At 34.2% G+C, this 12910-nt stretch overlaps 1 protein-coding gene and 1 long non-coding RNA gene across 5 annotated transcripts in view; one reads left to right on the top strand and one right to left on the bottom strand.

Annotated features, from left to right (window-relative positions):
• Positions 1–12910, top strand: part of PCLO (piccolo presynaptic cytomatrix protein) — a 322162-nt gene that overhangs the window by 265869 nt on the left and 43383 nt on the right. Inside the window, exons 22-23 of the mRNA XM_088165885.1 lie at positions 7160–7301; positions 10553–10620. Coding sequence (XP_088022011.1) covers positions 7160–7301; positions 10553–10620 — 210 coding nt within the window. The remainder of the gene's footprint in view (positions 1–7159; positions 7302–10552; positions 10621–12910) is intronic.
• The window catches only part of LOC148223743 (uncharacterized), a 38091-nt gene that overhangs the window by 2820 nt on the left and 22361 nt on the right, over positions 1–12910 (bottom strand). For 2 of the 4 annotated variants that reach the window (XR_015804086.1, XR_015804089.1), the window contains 3 exons: positions 11973–12038; positions 10241–10431; positions 5925–8374 (listed from right to left, as the gene is read on the bottom strand). This is a non-coding gene — a long non-coding RNA (uncharacterized LOC148223743). The remainder of the gene's footprint in view (positions 1–5924; positions 8375–10240; positions 10432–11972; positions 12039–12910) is intronic. The other 2 variants (XR_015804088.1, XR_015804087.1) reach the window with 2 other exon arrangements.

Raw genomic sequence — 12910 nt, 5'->3', positions numbered from 1 at the left:
AAGCAACCTGTCAAGATAAAAACACTGCTATCCTCCTGACCTGTATTAAATAGCAAATGTTAAAGACCTAGAGAAACTGCCATTCAGTGTTTCAGTTAAAGATTCAAACTTACCTGTAATTTAAGGTAATACCAACATTATAATTCTACAGGAATTTCTGTCTAATTTTCAATAATGGAAAGGTTTTTTTCAAGATCAAACCTCTAGCAATTTAAAATCACATTTCCTTAAAACATCCTCTGACACATCTACCCGGTATTATTTTTTTTGTCCCTGAAAATGGTGGGGGGGAGGTGGGGGTGAAGAGGAGGGGAGAAAATTCAGCGCTACAGCATTTCATAGAGAACATTTCATCTTTTATGTTACACATTTTCCATCACGACACAACAGCTTTTCCAAACAGCAGTATGTCAAGTGGTTTTACTGGTCAGGGGATGATTTACTCTCAGAGCTGGTACTGTTAGCTAGAATACCTACAGAAGAAAAACTCTACATCAGCGTTTTCAGAATTGTACCCTATTAAGCCTATCAATTTAAACATCTCAAAGAATGCCAGTTTAAAACACTTTAGTTCAAAAGGTAGCACATCTGCTTATAACAGCCTTGAAACAACAACTTTGACACGTGTTCACTTAAGTGCCAACTTAAGAGGTTAAAGCTACACAGCAATGTGATGTGATGCATGTTTCAAGGCATTGCCATCACTGTACAACCCATGACACGAGTCTGAGCCAGCACTGTGTATTTTCTAGCCACTTAGCTGCAAAAAATTTAAACTGACATTAATTTTCCTTATCACTAAGTTCTATTTACTGGCTTTAGCAACAATGGAGTGAAAGGAAATTGGTTCCTAGGTTATATAAATCTTCTGAATTGGATATGATTGTGGTTTCAAATACCTGCTTATTTAGGATCCCTTTTGGTCTATATCCATTTTCACACATTTAATAGGCAGTGCCATGTTTTAATTTCCTACATTATTTTAGGATATTTCCTTCACACTTAAATAATTTATATCCCAAAGCTGTTCAGTGACTCATGTCACTAGTTTCTTAATCTCCCAGTTAAATGGGTCTTATTGCTACAAATATTGCTACAAATACGTATTGCTAAAAATACATATTGCTACAAATATCACATTCCCAAGAATCATTTTCAAAACAAGAACAGTTTGTCCCCACTCTCTGCAGATAGCAGTAAACGGAGTCTACCTTTTCAACCTTGTTTCAGTCTAATAGCTGGCCCATTTTGCTTTGGTTATTCCTGCTATTTACTCTTCCACCATTTTAAGATAACATGTAATTTCAGAGAATTGCTCAGATTCTTCTTTTGATAACTCTTATTTCAAAAGTTATTTTCCAAAATTCTGTACGGTACACTAACCCTACAGAGTGCATGGAAAGTTATTTCATCTGAATTGCTTTCCTGGGAAAAGAAATTACTTCAGCACAGTTTAAGTGTGTTGTTCTTCTGTTACTCAGTTCAAATGGTAAATTTCTCTGTAAAGGGTTGTCTTGACATTTCACAAAATATCCCTGCTCAGTGTGCAGTCAAATCCGTGTCTAATATACAGCTGTGGCTGTAGTGAGACATGGCTTAAAGTCCTGTTCAGTATGAGGAAGCATTAGGAAAATAAACTATCTGGGCAGATCTGAGGTAGATGTGTTTGATCATCAGTTGTTTCTCCATTCTCTTGCCTGTTCACAAAAGATGCAACAAGCAGTCCCAACAACAATTTTACTCTGTAGAGCCTAGCAGAGCAAGCTGGAGCAGCTCTTGCTTTTAATGCTAGCAAACACTTCATAAAAACAGGAAAATTGGCATTTGGGGCACTTTGAGGTTGAAGCACTAGAACACGAGGCTACTGAGATTGAAATGCAGCCAAGCTTCCGCCAAAAGACACTGTATGAGATGCCCAGTCTGTTGGCCATTAGAAAATTACACCCAGCAGATTGGTGCTTTCACCTTCTCCCATGGGTTTGCATCTCTTTGAGAAGACTCACCGTGATGCTTTCAGCCTTTTTTGTCACCCAGAGTTTCTCAGAAGATGAACAGTTAAAAGAACAATTCTTTTCAACTACTTAGAGGCCAATTGTGGAAACATAATCCTGAATCCGTACTTGAAGGCATTTTTCCCTCCTCCTGTTTGATTCACAAACAGAACCGTCATTCCCAATGCTTTTTGACAGAGTATTTCTGTTTCTAGACAGAAACTGGAAAAGGGGAACATCTACAATTTACTCATCAGGAGAAAGTGGTGGTTGAATCTGTTCTCTCCTCCATATGAAACACAGAACTGTATAGTCAACTTTTTAAAATTTAAGCCTTAAAAAAACATACATTCACTGTAGAAGAATGGCTGGAGTGGCTGAGAGTGCTGGATTGTTTCCATTTTCCTGCTGACTGATAGTTCCTGGTAATAGGTCTAGTGTGAATGATCTATCTTCCCTATATTAGGTTTTAACAAAGCATCTTCTCTGTTGTCTGCTGAAAACAGTCTCTTCTGAAAGATGAAGTGAAATCATATGCCTTCCAAGCTTTCCTCTCTTTATGATTTTAATATGATATTTTCTTCATACTGAGGCATGACTTACACATTTTCCTTGGTTCTAAAAGTTTATTTTCTAACTGGGTCCATAAACCAAAGCATAAACAAATACATATTTTTGCCCTACCAGTAACAATTTAAAATTGAAATAAAAGATGGAGCTGAAAGGTGGGGTCAGTGCTAACCTACATTTTATTGAATCAGCAATTCTTTGCCAAGAAAACATAAGGGAATACATGTCCAAATATCATTCTGCTGATTTTTTTCTTCTTCCTGAACACCACACAGAGTATAAAAGATACCTATCTAACCATTATAATTTTTTCTTGGGAAACCCTGTTCCTACACCAGGTATAAAATTATCACCCAATTTCATGGAATCTGAAATTATTACTGTAAGCAGTTGAGAATTTTTTAATATATTTATATATATAAACTCGTTTATATATTATTCACCAGAATGATCGAACTGAAACTTTTTCGCATGCCAGAGCCTGTAAAACAGGCAGTTTAACAGAATCACTCAGAGGCAGCATTAACACCACATTTCAAACTACTAAATGTGACATATGTACCCATTAACACCCTTTCCAAGTAGAGAACATTTCATCTCATCAAGGGACCTACCAGCCAAAATAGGATTAACAGATGAAAATGAAATCAAACCACAACAATAGCTTTGCATAATAGGAAAATCTGTGCCCTGTTTCAGAGAAAGCAGCTCATATTAGAGTTTTAAACTTTAATTTCATATTTCTATTCTTCATAGTTTAATGGCTGGGTAGCCCAGACATCACGATATTGCAGTCCATAAAAAGTGCCAAACACCTGATTAACTATGTAATGAGTTTACAGAAAAAGGGCTGGAGGGGGTGAAGGGCTATCTCCTTTCTTCCAGAGAGAGGCCAAATAAAGGTGCATAATGACCTTTAGTTAGGCTTTGTCTCTTCCATCTACTGAGGCCTGGAGTCTTTTCTCTAAAAATGTAAGGCTTTAAGAATCATATGTAATTGGCAGCAAGACCTTGCCTATGACAAATATTTTTAAAATTTTTAAAGTTTTCTAAGAATTTCTAAGAGTTGCTTATTGGGTTGGTTGGATTTTGGGGAGGGGTGGATGGGGTGTTGTTTAACAGCCAGGGAATAATTTGTGAAAACAAAGGGCAAAGAAGCAATGAAACATAGCTCTTCCACACTCTGGATACTTAATATTCAAATGATGGAAATTGCCTTCAGCTGAGTTCCTATTCAGATAAACATTGTAGATTTCAGTAAAGCAAGACCTTGTAGCTTCAGGCACCTGTGTGATACCAGATGACAATATCTAATCTTTGGACCCAAGTGAATCCATATGAAATGTTCAATGTTCAAATGCTACAGACCAAAGCACCTCCTACCAGAACTTTGATGTCAAAATCTGAGGACTAAATCATTTTCTCACATAGGCAGCTGTAGGCAGAAGCTCTGTAACTCAAAATTAACCTGCCCTAATACCATAATTAAAAGTAAAATGAAACCTAAAAATAATGCAATAGTTGCCTGTCCTTTATGTGGATATGAATCCAATTAACCAAGCAAGGTGGAAATTGTTCTGACACTTTCAGGACTTCACAGACCATATGTAGACTAGTAAGACTAGAGGAGCAACACAGTGAACTCTGACTTTCTTGTTAAAGTTTCAAAGACAATGTTTGCATGTATTCAAAGAGAAAGGGCAAGACTGCAAGTGAGTGTGTAGACTAGTTATTTGAACACAGGAGCATGGAAAAAGTTCTATCTTTCCACATAGAGTAGAAATATAACCATACTTATACTAACTCTCAGGGAAAATATTGCATGGCAGCAAGCACTGCCACTTCACAACTCCAAAGTTTCGTATATAACCATCAGAAACTTAGAGGTCTAGATGTATCTGTAAAAATCCCAACATGTAGAAAATGTGGGTGTCTCACAAGTCATGAGATGATCTCTGTATCCACATTCTGAATTTGTCACGAAACCAGCTGTAAATCTATCTGTGGACTTCATTTCTTGTCACAAAGTGACACTGTGATTCATTACTTTCATGGAGCAGACAGGAAAAAAAAAAAGAATAACATTAAACTTTAGAATTTTCAAAATCCAGTCATGAAGCTAAACTTGGATCCATTATAACCATTCACCAAGTGAAGTGATCTTATGGAAAAAACATCGATATGGAAAATTATGTGAATTAGTGAAAACTGTAGAAAAACTAAAAATACAGCATACTGAATATGTAATCAGGATACAGCTGTTTCAAAAGAAACAGCTTTGGGTTGATTATAAATAGATGAAGCAAAACTTCTAATCCATTTCTAAAGGCTTAATTCAAGCTTTTCTGGATTGAACTAAATTCTAGGTTCTTACTGGTTTTAGAAATCCACCAGTAAAGATACAATAAATTACTTCAGACACTAGTTTTTACAGCAAAGTCAGTAAAAAAATAAAGCCTAGATATGAAAGATCCTTTCAGGCCACACATGTTATGGTGCAGATATATGCTACACTAAGCAAATCCATGCCTAAGGGAAGGACTGAAGATTCTTTTCTGTGCTGGCACAATACTGTTTTGGCTTCTGGGGGTTTTGCAGATGTGTTGATCTCCCATTTGTACTCACCTGTAAGGCATTTGTCATGCCATGGCACCAAAAAAAAAAAAAGGTAACAAAACAACCTAACCTAAAGAAATCCTCAAAATTCCAAACAGAAAACATCTGGAGACATACAGGTCATGCAAAGATGAGAACTGAGATAATGAATTAGTTTGGGACAGGCATAAGAGAGCCACAATTCAGACTGTTGAATACAGGTCAACTGGCAATAATATCCCATAATGGAGAGTTTGACCTCTCATCAAATATCATTCTTGCCCAGCATTTCTCAGCAGCGTTTTGCTGACATGTCACCACAGGCATGGGAATTCACTCACAGCACCACCAGCTGAAAGTGTTAGAGCAACCACTGCACACAGCCATCCTGGCTGTCTCTCTGCAAAAACATGGGTGACTTTCCCCCAGGTGAGATATTGAGAGTATCTGCTAATAACTATGATTTTATTTTTTTTCCTTTGTATTTACACCCAAGAAGGCAACCTATGATCAACGTATAAAATCATGGAATAGAGTTAAAGGATAATTTTATCTGAAAACAACACAGACTGATATATTCCACTTCTGGCTGTGGGCAATAGTGGAAAAAAGAAAATTTATAGAGTAGAAAAGATAAAAAAGTTATGTGACAGCTTGGTTTACCAGTGAAGATTCACTGTGGAGAATAAGAGTTCTGTCTAAAAGTTCACCCAATGATTGATGATAAAAGAATTGCCTCATTTATTGCTTCTAATTCAAATTACTCACCTGTTTTTGCATTATGTTTGAGGAGTTACACTCAGCTTCCTGGTCCCACATCAGGCAGCACGCAGCATTCTTCACCAAAAATATTATTCAGTTAGTCAGATATAAAAAATATTGATTGCCAGTTTAAAGAAAGACACTGTTGGGGCTCTGGCTCCTATTAAATTTCCAGTTAGATATTTGACTAATTTATTTTTAAAGAAGAATCTCTTTTTAGAGAAACTTACATAGGAGTTTCACACTTCAGCAAAATAACATAAAGCCTTATTAAGACTTCATAGAAAACTAACTTTGCAAAACAGTATTTTCTATCTTCAGTATATATGCTCAGCAGGTTGAAATAGATGAAACATGACTATAGCAGATGTATTAGAGGACAATTAGGAAAAAAAATCCCCAAATCTATATTAACATTCCCAGATAATTGTGTTATTCAATATGAGAATAGCTACTCTATTGTTCCTGTATTAATTACTATGTGTAATGTCACTGTGTCCTTTTTAATTTATATTTCTCAACTTGCTAAATGCCAAATACTGGATGATTTTTTCATGTAGTGCAGTAATGTCCAAAACACAAAATAAGGCAATTTGAAGCAAAAATAACATATGCTGTACTAATACCAAATGGTATTAAATTAGATTAAGGCATCTCCCATCAAAATAGGTTCATTAAAATTCTGTGCATGTAGTAAGAGACATCCAGATGGGTAGGAGCAGTTGAGAAATAAAATGCATAGCTGTGTTATGTCTGAAGAGGGGTGGGGATATTCTGTGTGACTATAGATTGTGTGCTTACACATCTTTGCAAACTCATCTCCTCAAAATCACCAAATGCAAAGAACATTTCACAAGGAATATGGGGAAGGCTCACTGGGGCTTTCATCTTTAGAAGATTATCATATGAAATGTTTCAGGTGAATAACTGTTTTTCTGTTACTTAATCAGAAAAGCAGTGTTAATCATTCTATCCCGTATTTTTTTCCTTCAGGTTGTTGATTTGAGCTATTAACATGACTGAAGAAAAAAAATATGGCAGTGTATCATTTTGTTTAGAACATTTTATTCTACGTGAAAACAAACTTCATGTGCAAAATATGATAAACCAATATTTGAATGTGAAATATAAAAGTGAAAGTGTTTGCAGCATGTGATTTTGATAAATTACATTTTTTATTAATGCCAGTGGTACTGATGTCTTACAAGTTTTTAGTAACCACATATTCCTGCCCTGTACAGCAAGGTCTACTAATCACCGACCTGCAGAAGGTTCTGTCTCCACTGGCTCATCAGCCAGTAGTTTTGGCAGTGGATACAGCATGGATAGCGAAGGCAGCAGCAGTGCCACGGGAGAGAATAATCTATTTCCCATCCCAAGAATGTAAGGCTTTCCTCTTAATATATTGTATCCTCCATGCACAATTCATAGCACTTTCACTTGCCAGTCATCTTCTTATGTAGTTTTCTCTGTAGATTTATGCAGTAGAATAGCAGCTAACTGGGGAGAATTCGCCAGAATTCTCGCTTTTATTCACTTTGTTGAGCACTGAATTGTTAATAGCCAACCAAACCTCTGCCTCAACCTCGTGAATTTTTTCCTGTCATATAGGAGATGTGCTGGTCTCAGCCTTTGATGAAAGTGTGTAGAGATGGGCTTGGCTTATGTTTCAAAAGTACAACTATTGTAGTTTTGAGAAAGCTTAGTTTAAGTTTTCAGATTTTCCTCCGTCTGTAAAGAGATGTTACTAGTGCAAAGGGAATTTGTACTTTGGATACAGCCCAACTTTTCCAGAGTTTTTAGGAGTTTCAGTAGAATTTCTCAGTTCTTGGCTGGAAAAAGCTTTTTGGTGCAGAGTCTCTGTAGGAATTCTCAAGCTACTATCAGTGTAATGATCCTATAAAATGATTTAATTTTCCAAATTTTTTACCCAGTTAAGTACTCCACAGAGAAATGTTTTGCCAGGATTTTTTCACCTCCTCTGTCATCATGCACCATCATTTAGCAATTTAATTTATATTCCCTAATAGAACAAAGTAACTTCTGATCAACTTAATGATTCCGGCTTGAAAAAAATTTATAGATTGACTGCTCTCAAAATATTAGTTGGTGATCATTGTTCATTCATTGTCTGCAGTATTTGTTCAATATTTTCTCTAGAACAAAACAGTTTTTGCTTTTCCCTTGAAGTTGTGAACTATTAGTCACAAAAGACATAAGCTTCCTAGAAAAAGGAAGTGAAAATTCTCTAGAACTGTGATATTTCTGAGTATTTATCATTTTCAAAATTAAATCCCAATGGTATTTATCTCTATCTTGTTAGTAACTAAAGGGAAAATAGAGATAAATCTTAGATTTCAATCTTACCCTCAGAATCTAGGCAGATTATGTGAGCTTAGGTTGTAAGGTGTCAATTGTTTAATTTGCATTGGACTTTTCACTCATGTTGTTCTAGACTAAAAGGGGAAAAAAAAAGATTATCTTTGTCTTTGACAACATCGAAAGAAAAAGAAAAATATTGGGCTTTCATTCCTAGTGAGAAAAGCAAAGATGTATAAAATCTTTTTGCATAACACAAGATGGAGCTCTCAATAGAAATTTTCAGTTCACACATGCCAAATTTGAGTCCAAATAACATAATTTACTGTGTATTGACTAGCAATGTGACAGTGCCTACAGTTACTTGCTATTCGGCTGACAAACTCATTGGTCTCTTAAGCCTGAAATCAGCCCCACTTCTACTGAAAAGCAGGAGGAAGTCTCCACAGCTTCAGATTTTCTCTTATAGAAATTTGTTCTCATGATTTATACTTAAGTAAAATATATCCACGTCCAATTTTTTGTAAGGCTATACTATTTTTTTATAATGGCATTTTAAAATAAGTTATTTATATGCTGATATTAGAAAGATTCTTTAAAATTACACAGGAAATTTACGCAGACAGGACCTGCTTCATTTTTCATGTTAGTCTCCAAAGCTTTACATAGCAATGTAAGGAAAATGAACGACAAAATAACTGTTTACCATCAGATCATTCATGGAGAGAATATTTAAAATATATAACTGTTTCCATTTTGAATTCTGTATAAAAAAATCTTATTTATCTGAATATATGTACAATTGAAATTCTACTCATCATTGGCATTCACACTGGCTTGATAGTGACTTCAGGAACTCTGACCTTGTACTCTAATTCAGCAAATCCAGAAGACCACAGCTTAAAATTTGGATGTGAAGTATTAAGTAGGCTAAATATTTTTAAGTATCTTGGCATTTTAAAATCTTTTTGGTTATAAGCTCTCTGTTTAGAATAAGTTTCTGGTCTATCAAAAGAAATTGTTGGATATGCTGAATTTTAAACTCTTTGTTTTAGTCCAAGTGCTTTTAACCATAGGAACAATTAGTCTTGGAGCAAAATAAAATAATTAAATAGTGACACCATGGGAATTGTTTGATGAGGTAACTAATTAGAATACTTACCAATATTAAGTAGCTATAACTATCAAGGGAAATTAATGATTTTATACAGTTACATTAATCTGAATAGATCTTGTAAATTCTTTCTAATTTTTATTTTTTTAAATACTCCTATTATCCATTTGTAATATTCCTGAAAGCTACTCATGTTCTTATCTCTGATAAAGACCAGATTCTCTATGCCTCTGTTTTGCACAACCTGTTATAGCAGTACATTGGCTGTAAAATAAAATTAATTTTGAATGCAAAGGTGAAAAACAATTAAATTATGTATAAGGAATATAACCCTTGGAATAAAATGATTCTTATATCATATTTGTAATGATTTACGAAGCATTATCTACAGAAGAAGAAAATAATAGCATTTAGTTAAAACTGAATATAAAATTACTTGGCAAACTGTGATTTTATACTGATTTTTTAGTTCCCTGTGAATTTAGACAACTTCAGACATGAAGTACCTGGCTCACAGGTAGAAAAGAACAGTGCAACTGAAGAGAATGCCTTATACTCTCTATCACAGGAATCAGTCTTAAGGCAAAAGGAAAACTAGAAGCACAAATGTTTGAGAGTGATTGTAATCATGCCTTAGAGCTTGCAACAAGTATATTTAAAGGTAGCTTATATTTTACCTAACTTTCATTGTATAAAAATAGACATCAAGATTCTAATGTAGGTTCTTTCTACATGAAATGCAGGAAAATAGAGAACTCCAGAGCATGATTCGTTCCACTCACTCAACTTTAAGATTAATGTTAAGTTTTCAAAATTGTTTCTTCTGCTAAATCTAACCTGCAAAGTAAAGCAATAATTTAAGAAAATAACAACCACAAGTATGTCTTACCTTTGAAGTAATGGTATCCAAATAGATATCTAATATCAATTTGTGTGACTGTTTATTATATATTTCCCTGATGAGTATAACAAGATCAAGTGAGAAGATGTGCAGCCCCAGACTGATGTGGGGCAGGTATCAGACAGCATGGACCTATTCTGTAAGAATTTACAGACTTAGCAGGATGTGATTGCAGCTGCCTTCAAAATAAAAAAAGATAATATCCTTAAAAGAACAAAGCTTATTGGGTTAGGTATATCATTGTTTTAGCTCTCATCTTTACATGGTTTTATTGACAACAACCACCATATCTTTTAACAGAGGGAAGATGAGCCAGAATGGACAAGAACCAATAAAGCAGTCGGGAGTAGGAGCAACTGATTCAGAAGGTAAAAAGAAATACAAAGAGCTCTACAGTGATACCCCATGTTTGTAGGAAGGATGTGCCTATTTCTTTCACTTGTTATGCTATGAAAAATTAGTCTATGCTCTCTTTGTATTGTAGATTAAAATCCTGACCTTCATTTTCTCTGGGGGCCCTTTACACAGAACGCCAATGTAATGAGTTTTCAGTTTAAATGAGAATGGTGTCTTACCTGTTTATTTAAAGTAATTAAATAATTAGATTACAATGAACAATATATAATTATATCTGTCTTCTGATATTCATTGCTTTTCAAATAAAAAATACAAAGTATGGAGCTGACTCAATACTCAGTGGATTCGAAGAATATATCTAAGGCCTGTCAGGCTCTATTTTTATAATGTTTCAGAATATTTACTTGGTAAAGCAATCATTAATATCAGTGTTTACATAAAACATTAATTTTAAATAAAAATATTAGCTGAGAAGGCTTGACTGCTGCACTTAATGCAGATGCACTATAATGAATCTTTATTAGATTGGGAAATCCTGACTGATTTTGTTTTGGTATTAATGTGGTGCTGAGAAAGAAGAAGACATTGTAATATTGGAACTGGAAAGTGCCTGACAGAATGACTTTCAAAATTTCTTAGGGAATGTGAATATCTTTTTCATGTGTAATAATGGAAAACCACATGGAAATGAAGAGTGGTTTGTACTGAAGGACACATTATGAAAATTTAATTTCCTTTTATATATAAGGCATATTCTTTCAAGTGTATGTTTATGTTGACCTCAAATATGAAACTTAATTATAATGACCTTCATTTTATTACTAAAATAAGAACTTTTGTCATTTAGATGCATTTCAATGCAACTTTGAATATCAATTAATTCATAAATTGAAATTTATACATACAATTGATAAATTGATCTGAAGTTTAGTCATTTGAAAAAATCAACATTTTTCAGGTGTCTAGAATCTCTATACATGGGGAAATAATTGCTGTTTCCATATTTGAGGTAAAAACAGTCTAACATTCCACCTAGCTGAAGAAATCAAATTAGAATTTACAGGTAGATCTGTAAAGTTCTCTTTTCCATAGCAAGAATTCTTACCATGTATATGCATTTTACTAAATATTTCCATACATAGTATGCATTAAAAAAAAAGCGCCTAATAATCTGCATTATCAAATATCAAATAGTTTGATACTCTTCCTATCAAAATTCAATTTCTCAATAGTATATTTAAGCATTTGAAAAAAAATCTGTTTTTTAAGGAGATATGGTGGGATGGAAATGGGAAGTTGGGAATGTTTCATTTTTATTTTGTCATGATGAGTTTTATACAGATTTATAATTGTAAAGAAATACCTTTTCATTATTTTGTTCATCATAAGTTGCCCTTTAGGTTATGTCCTGGATCCCAAATTTCAGAGCCTACAAACACAAAATATTTTCATTTCTTATTAGTATTATTAATTAACCTCAAAATCCAAACAAACCTAAATAATAAAAAACAAACAATATCCAAAACATTGTGAAAAACATGTATCTAATATTTGGTGTGAAATTACCTTTGCAAAGTTATCTTTCTCCTTGTCTTCAAATTTTGCATATAACTCAAGAGATGCAGTTCCCTAATTTTCACTTACAATACAATTCACCCCTGCTACCCTGGGAACCTGTAAGTGTTAACAGCTCCTAGTGTGATAAAACGACTGGTTCTTTTTTTGCCATTGAGAGAGGCTGGTGCAGTCAGCCTGGATTTTAGTGTTTGATTTCTAGCTGACTAAGAGGGGAGAGGTCAGTGTCAAAGGATAAATTAAACTAAAAGCTGGAAAACAATCCAAGAGCATTTGAGTTTCAGCACATAAATATAATTATCTTTTGGGAAAGTAGTTCAGAATTTAGGGGAACTCAAATTAACTGAGAATTACTTCAGTACTACAGATTTATTGTGGCATTCTTTTTATAGATGAATAAAAGATAATGAAAATCTTAAAATCATGCCTTTTCTGTAGTTCACTTACCTGTGTTGTGGACCAGATGAGCTCTGAAATTAAGTGGGAGCAAATATTCATTACCACTTTTCATTAACTGTAGAGATTTCCCATAGGTGGCATTTGTGTTCTTATTTGCAAATTATGACTTAGAGTTACATTTAAAACTTTTTAATACTGGTACTCTTTTTAAAACATTTTCAGATATTCTTAAGGCATAACTTCTGTAAACAGTAGCCTTGGGTTAGTCTCTCTAAAATGGTGAAGAATAAATTCAGTTGATTGAACGTGCAGATCTATTGCTATGTG

The sequence above is a fragment of the Sturnus vulgaris genome, chromosome 5, assembly GCF_052056855.1.
Source record: "Sturnus vulgaris isolate bStuVul1 chromosome 5, bStuVul1.hap1, whole genome shotgun sequence".
NCBI lineage: Eukaryota > Metazoa > Chordata > Aves > Passeriformes > Sturnidae > Sturnus > Sturnus vulgaris.
Note: the sequence above shows the minus strand (reverse complement) of the source record. Positions and strands in the feature narration are given on the sequence as shown.